This window comes from Hetaerina americana, unplaced genomic scaffold, assembly GCF_022747635.1.
Source record: "Hetaerina americana unplaced genomic scaffold, ioHetAmer1.1.p SCAF_5, whole genome shotgun sequence".
Lineage (NCBI taxonomy): Eukaryota > Metazoa > Arthropoda > Insecta > Odonata > Calopterygidae > Hetaerina > Hetaerina americana.
The window spans coordinates 601154-616717 of record NW_027287095.1 but is presented as its reverse complement, the minus strand read 5'-3'; the positions used below and the strand labels follow the sequence as shown (position 1 = coordinate 616717).

Here is a 15564-nt window from a genome sequence, read left to right as displayed (position 1 = left end):
TTTAAGTGTGTTATGTGGTCTAAGACCTGTAACCTGTATGTGGTGTAAGACCTGTATAAATTTCCATTGTGAGATCTTACCAAATTATGCATCATGTTCTGGCCAGCCAAAAAGTGTCATCACTATGGGCGCCTCATGCAATCACCTCTGCGTAATTGCATATTTTAAAGTGCTACTGCGTGAAACATCCATGTTAGCCAACAGATGAAAAATACCTTTCATCACAGAATCATTACAGGTGATGTGAGCTGGGTACACTCTTTCACTCCTGAATCCAAAGATATGTCATTGGAATGGAAACACATGAAATATTCCTTTAAGAAAATGTTTAAGGTTCTGCAGTGAGCAAGAATGGTCATACAGTGTTCTGGGATGTCAAATGCATCTTTTATATGGAATTTATGGAAAATGGAGCAACAATTAATGACAGATACTATTACAAGACCTTAGTTCAACTAAAATTACTCAAAATCCCTGGCTTTCTCACCAAAGGTGTGATTCCATAGTACAGCAGAACTGGTTCAACTTGCCAGGTTGAAATAGGACAAAATTGAAGAGTGAGGTTAGATAAGGTTAAATAAACCCCCTCTACAGTCCCGATCTGGTCCTCAAATGCCTTCGTTTTATTCTCAGTGTCAAAAAAGGAACTGGAAGGTAAGAATTTCTCAATTGATAACAAGGGCCAGGAAACTACACGGTGTGCTCCGAAAGTAATGCAATTAAATTTCCCGAGCCGCTCCTATTGGTTGGAGTAGGATCAATCTACTTGGAGTAGGTGGGGGTGATGCTAAGCTTTGCTGCAAAACCAATCTCAGTGCTCTCCAAGCTGTGGAAGTGGCAGGACTTCAGTTATTGTAAACCTCTGCGCTCCGACCGTGTCACGAAAAAAATGGAATCGACAATCAAGCAATGTCACGCAATTACAGTATGCTTTGTGATACACTGAAAAAGTATCTTGAGGGGACTAACAAAATGATTGATGTTGATTGACTAACAAAATGTTACGAGGACTCTCTGCTCCGTTCTACTCACAAGTTTTGAGGTGGTTAAAGGCCTTTAAGGAGGGCCGGGAAGAGGTTCACGACGAGCAGCGCTCTGAGCGGCCGTCAACCAGCAAAACCGACAACAATGTGGCTCGTTTTCGGCAATTGTTGGACTCTGACTGTCGATTGAGTATCAAGATGGTTACCAATGAACTGAACTTGTCGTCTACTGTTGCGTTTTGCATTGTTACTGAAGATTTAGCGATGAGGGAAGTGTGTGCCAAGCTCGTGCCCAAGGAGTTGTCAGACGACCAAAGGACCAACCGGGTGGATATTTCAAGTGAACTTTTGCAATGTATTGAAAATGAACCTGTTTGTTTGGACAACATCATCACTGGTGATGAAACCTGGGTTTTATTAATACAATCCAGAAAACGCCATATGCTCTGAGCGGTACACCGATCAGTCCCTCAAGCCCAAAAAGGCAAGAATGAGCTAATCAAAAGTGAAAAAAATGCTCCTTGTCTTTTTCGACAGTAAAGGAGTGGTCCATAAGGAGTTTTTCCTCTTAAGGACAGACAGTTAAGTTGCTGCCTACCACGTGGATGTGCTGGAAAGACTCCGAAAAATGGTCATCAGGATGAGAAAAGACATCTCCGCCACCTGGCAACTCCATCATGGCATGGCACCTTGCCACAACGCGCCATGGGGCCGCGAGTTCCTGGCCAAACACCAGGTGCCAATGCTGCCCCACCCCCTTTAAGAGTCCTGACGTCGTCCTAGCAGACTTCTGTTTGTTCCCTTGAATCCTGAAAGGCAGCCCTGAAAGGAACTCGTTTTTCATCCATAGAAGAGATCCAATCAGCCGTGAGGAAGACCTTGCGAGAGGTCCCCGAAGACGCCTTCCAGGGTGCGTACTGGTCATGGCTGAGTCGCTGGAAAAAATTTGTAGAGGCCCAAGGACAGTACTTTGAAGAATTTCAGTGTTTGTGCAAATTAATTCAATAAATTATTTTTTTAATAACTGCATTACTTTCGGAACGCACCCCGTATGTGAAATTTTCACTGCATTCTGGGCATGAGCTTCTCTGCAACAGTATTTGAGAAGTTAGTGCATGTGTGAAACAATGTCTGGAGGCAGCAGGGAATTTTGTTGACAAATATCTAGTGAATATGTTCTTATTTATGTATGAGGGTCTTATTTATTGATCAAAAATTGATTTTTGAAGCCACCGAAACATAATTATTAAATACCTCTTATATAAACTTAACAATGAATTTAACCATAAATTAGGATAATTGTTTCCAAGTTTTGTTATTCATGAGTTAAATAGTCACAAGCCAAGTTAATGTTTGTAGTTAAAGGATTGTATTCTGCTTAATACTACCTTGATCAAAAAGTTCCCGGAATAACCACCGTGTGGCGCTCCCATCGTTCCGATTTGAGTTCTGTTTTTTTTTGTTAAATTGGTACATCTGTTGTTGATATTCCCTTTAAATCTTAGTGTCATAACTTGACATTTGCAAAAGTTACGGTCGGTTTTCGGTATGTCCATCAGTGCTTCCTGCGATTTTTCCATTACTTCCTCTCGGCTGCTAAAACGCGTTCCCCGTAATGGTTTTTTAACTCGATTGAACAGAAAGAAGTCACAGGGAGCCAAATCAGGTGAAGTCGGTGGCTGTTGGATGGTATTTGTTGCATTTTTCGTCAAAAAATTACGAATAATGATAGCACTGTGCGACGGTGCGTTATCATGGTGCAAAATCCACGAGTTTTCTGCCCACATTTCTGGTCTCTTTCGGCGAATTGCTTCACGCAAACGTCTCATAACGCCCAAATAATACTCTTTGTTTACTGTCTGGCCTTCTGGCAAAAATTCATGATGCACTACACCGTTGTAATCCATGAAAACCGTCAGCATTGCCTTCTTTTTTGACTGAAAACGACGTGGTTTTTTTGGTCTCGGCTCATTTGGTGAACGCCATTCACTTGCCTGATGTCTGGATTGCGTGTCGTACTCATAAACCCACGTCTCGTCTCCAGTAATGATCCTTTTGATGAATGTGGGATCGGATTCAGCCTCGCAAATCATGTCTTTTGCGACGTCAACACGGTCTCTTTTTTGCATGAAATTGAGGTCTTTCGGCACCAACTTTGCTGCTACACGACGGAAACCCAAATCATTAACCACAATGTCTTGGGCGGATCCATAGGCAATGTTCAAGTCCTCCGCTATTTCTCTGATGGTTAATTTGCGGTTATTGACCAACATTTCTTTTACTTTATCAATTTTTTCACCGACTTTCGATGTCGATGGTCTGCCACTGCGTTCATCATCTTCGATTGACTCACGACCACTTCTGAACCGCTCGTGCCACTGGTAAACGACCGGTTTTTTTAGAGAATCGTTGCCGAAACACTTTTCCAACATTTCCAACGTCCGTGCGCCACTAAATCCGTTTTTTACGCAAAATTTAATACAAGTTCGTTGTTGCAAATTTAAATCCATTTCTGAAATTGTAAAAAATCGCCAACACACACAGAGATAGATGTACTCTTGGCTACGTAACTTTTGCAAATGTCAAGTTATGACACTAAGATTTAAAGGGAATATCAACAACAGATGTACCAATTTAACAAAAAAAACAGAACTCAAATCGGAACGATGGGAGCGCCACACGGTGGTTATTCCGGGAACTTTTTGATCAAGGTAGTATACCTGATTACCTGTTACCATGTTTTTCATTAGAAAGAAAAAGGATATATATTGAGACTTTTAGAAATAATTGGCCACAGTATGAAGCACCAAAGTTGTGGTCATGAGTTGCTAAATATTTTTACTTTCATTGTCTTTGCAATGACATTTCATATACATTTGGGACTAGTTGAGAATTTACACTACTGGGATTTGGGAGGCCCTTCTGCCAACTCAAACTTTTACAACAATCCATTTGGTTTTTAGAACTAGGCTTTGACAGTGTTTCTCGTCTTTATCTTGGTGAAAGAAATCAAGCCTCCCAACATGGAGATAGATGACTTCATTGTGGTCAGGTGAGGTTGAGACTTGGAAGTCCCTCTAAGATCTTAACTTTTGCAATGGCCATATTATTTTGGCGTTATATATCTTATAAATAAAGTGGATAAAAATTCTACAGCTGTAGATATTTTTAATTAAATAAAGTACACTTAGGTATTATATGAGGTTTGTAATTCATAAATTAAGTCATTACCAAAGGTGGCCAACATAACAGCAACATGGATGATAAATGATCATTTTAACTAATCCATTAAATTAAAGTAAATTAAATTTTACCCAACACTATGCTGGATTTATTGTTAAATTCACTCCTTCAATGTCCTGTTCAGAGATCTCAAGTCATTCATTTTGTGGCCACTCACAATCAGCAACAGATTTGATTTTAAGGATCACATGTATCTTCTTTGATCATTGCAATACTCATCCCATAATTATGCTACTGCTGAATGGCCCAGTTGTTTCTGTTATGTTATACTGGGAAAATATCCTTCCTTATGTTTGATAAAGCTGGCCAAAACTCTTGTTCTGATTTGGTTGGTGTAGTGAGGTGTAGAGGATCTATGACAGGATTATTTCCTCAAGCATGACTGCTCTGGAGGAATAAACCCTATTTCTGGTTGAAGTAGCCACTCCAGCATACTAAAACATTTTGGGCAGCATAAATTGTATTGTTACACTTAAAGCAAAATTTTCAAGGGGGGCACAATATGGGTGCTAGGGCCTTCTTCATTGTAGTCCCTTCTGGTAACCCTACAAAATACATTAAGCTCTCTATTGATGCTGCAATGGGGAATTCTGAAATTCTTCCCGCATAACACACAATTGTATTAACTTTCAGTTGAACAAAGATAGCTGAACATCAGGCACATAATATTGTCCATAATATTCCTTATCAGTATCGATTATCTCAACACTCAACAAACTTTAAGTCAAAATATACATAATAGTGTGTCCAATGAAAGTTGTGAAATAAGTGAAAGGAATGGTACTATTGTGCTGAGTCTAAAGAAATTTGTCCTTGGAGAATAGGAATTGTGTAGTGGGAAAGTTGACTGATTATTATAAAATGCTGGATAACACAAACAAAAGCCTAGAGATCAAGAATAATATTTTGAAGCACTGGTAGGAAAATAAGAATCATGAAATGAGAAAATACAGGTAGACAAATGTCGAGGATGTACACGTAAACAAGTTGTTTTGTGAATTATTTAAGTGTACATATGCTAAGAGCTTATCAAACAGATGATCCACTAGAGGGCTCATCAAATAGTGAAGCCCTCAGTGGTCTATGTAACCTCTCATTCATGTTTGAAGTCTGTTTAAATATGAGGAAATGATTATTTTTGAATCACTGATGTATCATGAACTGTATCATTTATCATTACCTCAACTTTAATACACTTTGGATAATAGATTTAACATCTTGAGTGAAATATAATGGATTATCAGTTTTTCTATTACACTATTAGCCCTCAACCCTTACTTTTTGGTGAAAATATTGGTAGAAAAGTAGAGAGAAGACTTCTTGTTCTTAAAAATTGTATTTTCAGTTAACTACTGTTCAGAAATTAGATGGGGCTATTCCAACTAAATTAGAATAAATGGAAAAATATGCTATTCATCTCCATATCTTTCATCTCATATCTCATTTCTCTTCACCTGCAAATGGTAAAAATGTCTTGTTTATCAATGCAACAATTTCAAGTGTAAAAATCATTCACCTTGACTGAGATCCCAGTCAAGGCGAATGATTTTTGCACTCTGAAATTTTGCATTGAAATGCACAATAGTGGATGACTCCATTAAAAGTTACTGTTGCGGCATCTCCCGCAGTTTCTTTGGAACATGTCTTGTTTATGCTGATACTCTACAGTTTAACTAGAATAAAAAATATATAATGGACTCTAAAAACTGTTTAAATGAGTAATAATTTATTGTGATGTTTCTTATACATGTTCTTACTTTAGTTGAGTCTCTGATTTTTGTACTATCTGCTACTTACTAGTATTAAATATTTTCCAAAAAATCAATTTCTTTCATCTTTCAAGTTTTAGGAAAATTCTAGATGAAAATCAACTGATTGAATTAAGTGTAACAATTTTGGATAATTATAAATAGTTTTAATCATGCAATTATGACATAAAACAATATGGCAATTATTTCTAGCAGTCTTTAAAAGCAATTACTACAAGGGTTAATTTTTTTGGCTTAAAAAGTAGTGATTCGTTAATTACCAATGCAAGTTAAGCAAATGACTCAGCTAAGTTTGATCAGAATGCAAACCTGACATCATCATATATTTCAAAAGATTGCTAGAAAATAATGGAAAACTTGAAAGATTCTTGAACCATCAAGAGGAATTTGCAGTTAAAATACTAAAAATATGAATTGCAATGATAATAGATTGCTGTGTGTATGCATTAATACACACACACACACACACACACACATATTATATATATATATATATATATATATATATATATATATATATATATATATATATATATATATATATATATATATATATATATATATATATATATGGATTCTTATGTTAAAGCATAAAGTCAAGGGTTGAATATGAAGTAGAATTTTCAATATCTCCTGGAATATTAATAATAAGTTGTAATTTTTACTGTTATCCTTATTACCGGCACGAAAACATCCACCCACTTCATGTGTGCTGCAATGGGTACTCAACGCTATCATCTTCAGCCAGGAACTCCCAACCCTATAGTGACTCTGTGGGTGGCTGACCTGGCCGACCCAAAGAACATCCGAACACGTGACCTCAAGCCACCGAGTGCGCTGGCCAATGAGTCAGTGGCCTTCCGACCTCTCCAACCTTCACCCCCAGCACCTTGGCTTGCTCCCTTGGTAGCATAGTGGTTGACATGACCCATCACTGCCTTCTCCATCAATAAGACACCTCGGCCTCGATATTCCGGAGGAGGGACGCGGAAAAGTGTGCCCTCAAAGGATAGCACAAGTCCGCCTGCCCCCCTCCGCTTATGGGGAGAGAAGGGCGAGTTTACTTTTCTCCCTTCCTCCTCCGCATGCTGCGCTCTGCAGGTAGATTTGGCACCTTCCCCCCTTCAAACCTCCTCCTTAAACTTTTTGAGCTCCTCATTTTTTTAGTCTTCTATTGCCACTCAGCAGCTGATCACCTGATCAAAACTTTTCGTCCTTTGGTCTAAATGTTATTTCCTAAAGGAGAGCTTAGGTATCATCACTGGAAATGAACTTAAAATACCATTAAATCAGTCTTTTATAATCTTCCATTAGTAAACATTGCAACTTAATTCAAGTAAGATTTTAAACTGCAGGATATTATCAATTCAGATTAACATTTGCATGCTTTTAATGTTAATCGTGAAGTAAAATTGTGCTGAAAACATCTATTGTGATATACTTACCTTAAAGTGTGATAAGTGACTGTCATTACTCACAGTTAACACATGACTATTTTACATAAAATAGTCTCTTGGTAGAGCAATTGCCAAAACATTATATTTAATAACTAGACATTATAAACATCTCTCTAAACAGCTAAATATGATGCCATTTTCTATGCATGACTTTTAAGATGAATGGAAGTAATGAAACAAATATATCCTCTTAAATGCAAAATTATATTTATTGTATGATGTTACTAATGTAGAATGAATATGGGAAAGGTTGTTTTAAAAATTCATTATTAACAAGGAAGGAATGCAGATTTCCATGGCCTCTCTGCAGGTCTAAATGAGAAAGATGAAATCCAAAGAAGGTTCATTTTCTTCTACATTCTAAGGTCTGGTGGAGAGACCCTATATGACAATTGTCAACTCAAGGAAACTTTGTTTTGAGTAATGGCTATGACTGTGAACAATCTACTCTGGTTTCAAAAAACTGCTTGTATTTCATGTAGTGCATTATTAATTTGATTCTGTTGTAACTGAATTTGAAGGGTTCAAATTTTTCTCTCTTTCATTAACCTGGAGTTTGTTCAACAGAAGATGTTTTGGGCTTCATAGTTACGGGGGTTTTCTAACTTTCTATGCATGAAACACACCATCCCGAATTGCTATAACCATGGAACTTACATTAATTGTTGGCATTGATTAGAAACAATGAGAGCCCTATAAATTCAGACATTTGCAGAACATCTGCTAATATTTACTAACATTAGAGAACAAAAATCCGAGAAATATGCAGCCCAACAACTAAAACCTGGATTGCCTTAATACAGCAAACATATCTCAAGTTTACAGTAAAATTTCAATCACTAAAAACCAGTTCCCATATCAAAATCATTCCACTTTTTTAAGTAAAACTCATTCTTAGTCTTCATTTCATCCACCTTACCATGTCATAATCATGACTTTGTCCCATATAATATGGTTTTACCATACATATTTATGGAAATAATGATTTCCTCGCCATGCATCACTTAAATGGAATCCAAAAATTATAAATTGCATTATTGCCAAAAAATTTTTGTTACGTAATCTACTGGTTAAGGTAGGCTTTGGATGGACTCAACTACCAAGTAAATGTGTTCATTTTCCTAACAAAATACAATCCAACCTCCTCCTCCCTCTTCATCTCCATATACTTCCTTCCTCCCTTCATTCCATCCAACATCCCTATCCTGTACCTTCCCTTTCCTCGTTCGCTAAACATTCTCCCCTCTATTACAGCCTTCAAAATCCCACTACCGATCAATACCCCCCTCATCCACTTTTCTTGTCTCCTTATGATTTCTCCCAAAAATCTCCTCTCCCTGCCCAATTTCTAGCACCTCCTTATTTGTTTTCCATTTGGTCCACTTCACCTTCCCAATCCTTCTCCACACCCACACTTCAAAAGCCTCCTTTCTATGCTTATCATCCTACTTCAGTGATCTTTCTGTACTGTGCATAACTACACTCCATATCAAAGTTTTAACAAGCCCTTTTTTTAGCATCCATACTCAACATTCTTGTCATCAACTCCCTTCTCCTTGTGAAAGCCTTTTTGCTTAGTGCAAATCTTCTCCTTAGGTCCCCCTTGATTTGATCAGTTTGGTCCAAAACACTTCCAAGATACGTAAACTGTTCAACGTGCTCCAGTTTTTGCACTCCTACTTTAATGTTAATCTTGGCCTTTCTCTTTCTGAAAAACTGCATTTCATTTGCTTTTCTTACATTGATTCTCATCCCATATCTATCATACTGAATTTCCAATTCACTCAGCAATGCTTGTAACCCCTTGGCTGACTGAAAAACTAGAGCTTGGTCATCAGCAAACCTAACTGATTCCCCAGCGACTTTCATTACTACCTCCAGTTCTTCCCATGCCTCTTTAATCATTTCCTCTGCATACAGGTTGAAGAGCAACGGTGATAATGGGCAACCCTGCCTTACACCCCTTCCTAACACTGCCCATCCTGACTCCCCGTTTTCCACTCGTACCTGAGCAGTCTGAGACATGTACAGGTTGCGGATTAGCCTCCTTTCCCTCCAATCTATTCCCATTTTCTGCAATATACTCAATATTTTTCCCAATTCACTCAATCAAACGCTTTTTCGAAATCTACAAAACAAGCAAATTCATCCTCATTGTATTTTATATTCCTCTCTCTTAGTGATCTCACTGCCATGGCATCGCACGTACCTCTCCCCATCCTAAACCCAAATTGATCATCCCTGAAGTAATCATTTTCCTAGCTCTCTATCCTTTTGCTGATGATCGCGAGAACCACTTGAACTGCATGGAAGTTCAAACATATTGTTCTGTAGTCCTCACATGATGTAGCCTTTACCTTTTTTGGAATGGGAACTAACACTAATCTGACTACCGTCCGCCAGGCTCCTAACCTTTCACCTATCTGGCATGGGAATTCGTATAGGTCACCCTACCAGGAGCAATTATCATTGCTTAGGAACGAAAATCAGCATGGGAATTCGTAAAACAGTTTGGATTGCTGATGACCAGGCTCTAGTTTGTCACCAAATTAAAAAAAGAACAAAACAATGTATCTTTCCACCAAATTATTTCATTAGGAATGACTAGTTTCAACCCATCCTCAGACATGAGGATGATGCCTAAGCGTTGAAACTAGTTTGCACCTAATAAAAAATTTGGTCTAAAGATACATTATTTTTTTTTTACTCCAGTGATAATCGATTTCCACAAAGTTAAGCCTGAATACATCGGATATCTCTAGTTTGCCAGTCAGCCCAGGGGTTGCAAGCATTGCTAAGTGAATTAAAAATTCTGCATGATACTTGTAGATATGGGATGAGAATCAATATAAATAAAATAAAGGTTATGAAGTTTTCCAGAAAAAGAAAGGCTTAGCTTAAACTTAGAATGTGAGGGCAAAAACTGGAGTAATTGGAACAGTTTACGTACTACCAAAGTGATTTGGACCTAAATGGTCAAAGCAGTAGGGATGTAAGGAGAAGAATTGTACTAGGCAAAGAGGCTTTCACAAGGAGGGAGTTGATGACGGGGACATTGAGTAAGGATGTTCAGAAAAAGCTGGTTAAAACTTTGATTTGGAACATGGCAATGTATGGTACAGAAACATGGCCATTAAGGTGGGATGATAGGAGTGGATTGTAGGCTATTGAAATGTGGATGTGGAGGATGAAGAAGGTTAAGTGGACAGAAAGGAAAACAGATAAGGAAGTGCTAGGTATGGCGGCCAAAGGGACGGGATTGTTGAGAGAAATCAAAAGGAGGCAGGAAAAATGGATGAAGGGCATAATGATCACCAGTGGGACATTGAAGACTGTTATAAGTTACATGTCATCTGCCCCGGTGGCAATGCGGTAATGTCCTTGTCTGCCAACCCAGAGGTTGCAGGTTCGATTCCCACGAAGTTGGTGTTTCCTCCACCTAGGGCTTGGGTGTAAGTAATTGTCAAATGGTTATATCAACGTTCAAAGTGCTGTTTTCAGACAAATACAAAATAAATAAATAAGGGAGGAATGTTAGGCAAACAAGGAAGGACCAGGAATAGGACAGGTATGTTTATTTTTTTATTTATTTATTTATTTGCCTGAGGATCTGGGTACATTCATGTTCCAAGATATACGGCACGTCAAAGATCTTAACATAAAATACAATATATTGTTACATATTCAGAAACTCATCAATAGTGTAGAATAAGAGTAGCATGAAAAAGTCCCTCACTTTGAATTTAAAGGTTGACATTTTTTCTATGCTCTTGATAACCAGAGGAAGGTTATTATATAATAAGAGTCCCATGTTATGGGGGGAAAAAGTAGACTTGCAAGTTCTGATGAAGTTCACATGTAGATGACTGCAGGTCCTGGTATAATGATTGTGAATGCTATTGTTAGTGGTATATAATGAGCATAAACAATAGCACTTAGCATATACACACAGGAAAGAGGGAGAATACCAAGTTTTTTGAAAAGGGGGCGACATGGAGCTCTGAGGGGTGCATTGCACATTAGTCTTAGTATCCTCTTTTGGATTTTAAATACAACATGAGCACAGGGTAATGGGCCCCAAAAAAGAATACTAAAAATTACGTGGGCATAAAACTCACCATAATAGATAGACATAAGAACTTCATTATTTACAGTTTGCCTGATATATGGATGGGATGAAGAGAGGAGGGAAGTATATAGAGATGAAGAGGGGCTTGCTATGGAGTAGGATGTTGGGTTGTGTTTTGCAAGTAGGGACAAGATTTATTTAGAAGTTGTGTCCATCATAAGCCTACCTTACTGGTAGATTACCTAAAAAAAATTCACCACCCAGTCTTCTTTGAATGCATAATTATCCTTATTTGGAAGAAAGAAATAACTGTGAGGATGCATGGTGCACTTCAACTCGAGAGACCATAGCATTGAGATGTATCGCATTTTAGTAATAATTCCCAATACACCATAAAAGACAAATGTATACTTTTTTAATAGTATAAAAGATGTGTAATATTCATTTAGATCCAAAACCATTCCCTTTTCCACCTGTTCTGCTAATTGTAAGTGAGCCTTATAAATTTGACGGAGAAGGTTATACCTGTATTTTACAAACCATAAATTGAAACAATAGATTTCAGTATAGAAGAAGAGGAGGGTGCCAGCATGAAGAGGAGTAGAAGTGTAAACAATTGCAATAGAAGTACCTCATGACTTTATTTTTATACCAAATAGGTGTCATAGATAATATGTTAAATATTATCATAATAAGGTTAATAAATGGTATTTAATAGTCATTCCCATTTTTTAACTAGTTTAAGGATTTGTGAATGATAAAAAATATCTAATACTATATGAATAAGTGATGCAATTGACAAGTGTCAAAGAATGTGTTACACATGCAGTAATTAACGCTATATATGAAACACGCATAGGGTTTCTCATCTCAAAGTTCCTTTGGTTTCAAAAAATTTTTCAAATCGATAATATTATAATAGAAAAAATAAAACTTTAGTGTAAATTATATTTTAACTTCTAACTATGGTTCTCTAAAAACTCCATAACAGTGGTTTTTAAACAATGCAAATTATCCAATGCCTGCAATCATAAACAATGTTAAATTTAAATCACATTTTTAATATTAAAATTAGTTTTAACTGGTACACATATGCCATGTTTATAATATGCATTTGCTTTTAATGCCTAATTAACATGCATTACTAGAATACAAGATTTGCAAATTTTATAGTTTAAATGCCAACAGACTAGAAGTTTTGGTCTCTCTGTAATCCATGTGGCAGATATGCATGAGCAATTTTCTTCAGGTAATGCCACTCCATTTTCTCCAAATCATACTTGCATGTACACTGGAAATATTGATTGATTTTCTCTCTTCACAAGCATATTTGATTAGCAGGCAGAAGGCATGACTTCCTTTCATCTGCATTAATTGTAAAACTAATGTAGTTATTTTTAATCAGTTAACTTAGTATTAGACATAAATAAAGGTGATTATAAATCCAACATAACAAAAAAATTTTCTTTTCTCCCCTAATTCATAATGACATGTGCCTGCATTGACCCACCTGTCTGATGAAGAGAGCATTATTTTGCAGCTGTGGCTTGGGTTACAGTCACAGAGGTGGCTGTGGTTTGGCTGAACAGGCCTCAAAATATATCCATCACATCTGTGTGCAAGAGTCCAATGTGGTATTGTCAAGAGGTATGTTTTCCCTTTATCCTTATTTCATTTTAGGATAGTATTCCATTTAACACAATGTATTTCTCTGTAACACGAAGGTAATTAGGAAAGTTCTTGGAATGGAATAGATACAAATGACTTACCTCAGTGAAACTTGATTTTTCAATGTTTTCTCCCTGTACACCATTGCACTTGGTCCTGCACATGTTCCCATATCTTGGTCCAATCTCGAAAATTAGAGTCCTTCAGGCCTGCAAAATACCCATTAACTTTGGCTGTTAGTTCTTTCTTTCTTTGAAGAGAATCTTCATCCACCGGGGAAAATTTTGAGTTTGGGAAAGAAGTGGAAATTTGATGGGCCCAAATCATTCAAATAAGGTGGGTGTGGCAACAATGCATATCATAGTTCACGTATTTTTGACATGGCAACGACACTTGTGTGGGAGAGCATTTTCTTGATGAAAGATGATTTTCTTCCTTGCCAAACCTGGCCTTTTTTCATATTTCTTTTGCTGTAGTTGGTCCTGAAGGTTAGCGTAGTATTGTCCAGTAATTGTTTGACCATTGGGAAGATGACCTATCAGCAGAATTCCTTTCGCATCCCAGAAAAGTGAAGCCATCACCTTTTCAACCGACTGTATTGCCTTTGCTTTCTTTTGTGGCTGTGAATCAACATGTTTCCACTGCTTTGTCTTTGGGCTATAAAAGTGGACCCAAGTTTCACCTGTGGCCACACACCAGTGCGTCGTGTAGGTTGCTCTTAAAACGGATCAAACATTGTTTGGAAATTACCATTCTGTATCAAGAGTCACGGCACCCATCTAGCAGATTACTTTCTCATAACCAATATCTTTGTTAAAATGTGATATGCCCATTCAGATGACACCGCTACAGCTTCAGCGCTTTCTCATACTTTCAGTTGGCGATCCTCCATGACCATTTTATGCACTTTTGCAATAATTTCTGGGGTAGGGGCACATTTTGACTGACCACTAGGCGGATCATCATCATCTAAAATGTCCCGACCAAACTTAAACTTGTTTGTCCACTTTCCACTTGGCAACAGTTGAATATGAAGCAGCGGGGGTCTCCCAGAGTGTTCTGAAATTTGACATCAATATCCTTTGCTTTCATGCCTTTCTTTACAAGGTATTTAATCACTGATCGAATCTCAATTTTTCCATCATCACAAATCACTAGTCGGGAACAAAATCAGAGAAGCATCCACAACACAGATCTCTTCTCAAAGCACTGATGCATTACGTGTTTTAATATGAAGGATTTGCTATAACTATGGGGTATATCTGGTGGTGATTCCGAAAATCTTTCAAACTACCCTCATTTAACAAATAATATAAAACAGTATCGTCCAAGGAAGACCCAATGGATTCAACAGTAGACAAATCTGAAATTCTTGTGTAATAACTTTGAATTCCAAGGATGACTGCATTTTCCTGCAGGCTCAATCATTTATTGGGCCATAGGTTGTATTACTCATGTTTCATCTGGTCACTTTCATTGAAATTCTGTAGTGTCAACTCTTAACTAGTCTTGCACCACTCAACCAAATAAGTTTTAGGACTTCTACTCTTACTTTGAGGAGGTAACAATTGAAGCGATCTTTTCGTCCATCAGCTTCCATCCATTGAGAATACATATCTGTACTAAATTGGCTTCTTTGCTTCAGTTGAATCTATTATACTTGCTCTTATATACTGTGAGATGATTCTGTATTGATAACTTTTTCACCCAAAATGCTTTAGAAAAATGAATGGTCCAATGCTAATGCACTAAATTTTTCAGAAGACTAAAGAGAAACTTCATAAACATCATGGTGGATTTTCCTTTTCAATAGGAATGGTTAATACCCATTTGCAACATTTTTGGCATGGCTGTATGGACACAAGTGATGCCGAATGTTCTGGACACCCTGTTGAAGTCCCTACTCTAGAAATCATTGATAAAATCAATGAACTGGAAATAGATGATTGGGAAATAAAGTTACATGGGATATTTAATGCTGTCGGCATCTCAATTGAATGGGTACATAATATTTTGCATGAGAATTTGGCCATGTAAAGCCTACTGCAATATTGGTGTCTTGATTACCTGCAGTTGACCAAAAACTGCAAATAAGTCTGGGCCAAAGAAGTCAAAGACCATTTATACAGCTATGGTGTCTTTTTCTGGGATTTGTAAGGAATAGCTTACATTGGATATTGTGAAAATAATTAAAAATTATGCACTGTTACTGGTCTTTTTGAATGCTGATCTGGAAGAAAAATTTCAACAGTTGGCCTATAAAAAAGTCTTTTACCGTCCTGGCAATGCACCAGCTCCCTCCTCTGCAGTTGTGGCTGCAAGGTTAATGGGGTTATGGTTCCAATTTTTTTCCCATCCTCCCAATTTTTCAGATT

General features: G+C 37.4%; 1 protein-coding gene across 3 annotated transcripts in view; it reads left to right on the top strand.

Annotated features, from left to right (window-relative positions):
- The window catches only part of Dpp10 (Dipeptidyl peptidase 10), a 227024-nt gene that overhangs the window by 191672 nt on the left and 19788 nt on the right, over window positions 1–15564 (top strand). For all 3 annotated transcript variants that reach the window (XM_071591693.1, XM_071591692.1, XM_071591691.1), the window contains exons 8-9: window positions 6740–6843; window positions 13045–13168. In XM_071591693.1, the coding sequence (XP_071447794.1) occupies window positions 6740–6843; window positions 13045–13168 (228 nt within the window). The remainder of the gene's footprint in view (window positions 1–6739; window positions 6844–13044; window positions 13169–15564) is intronic.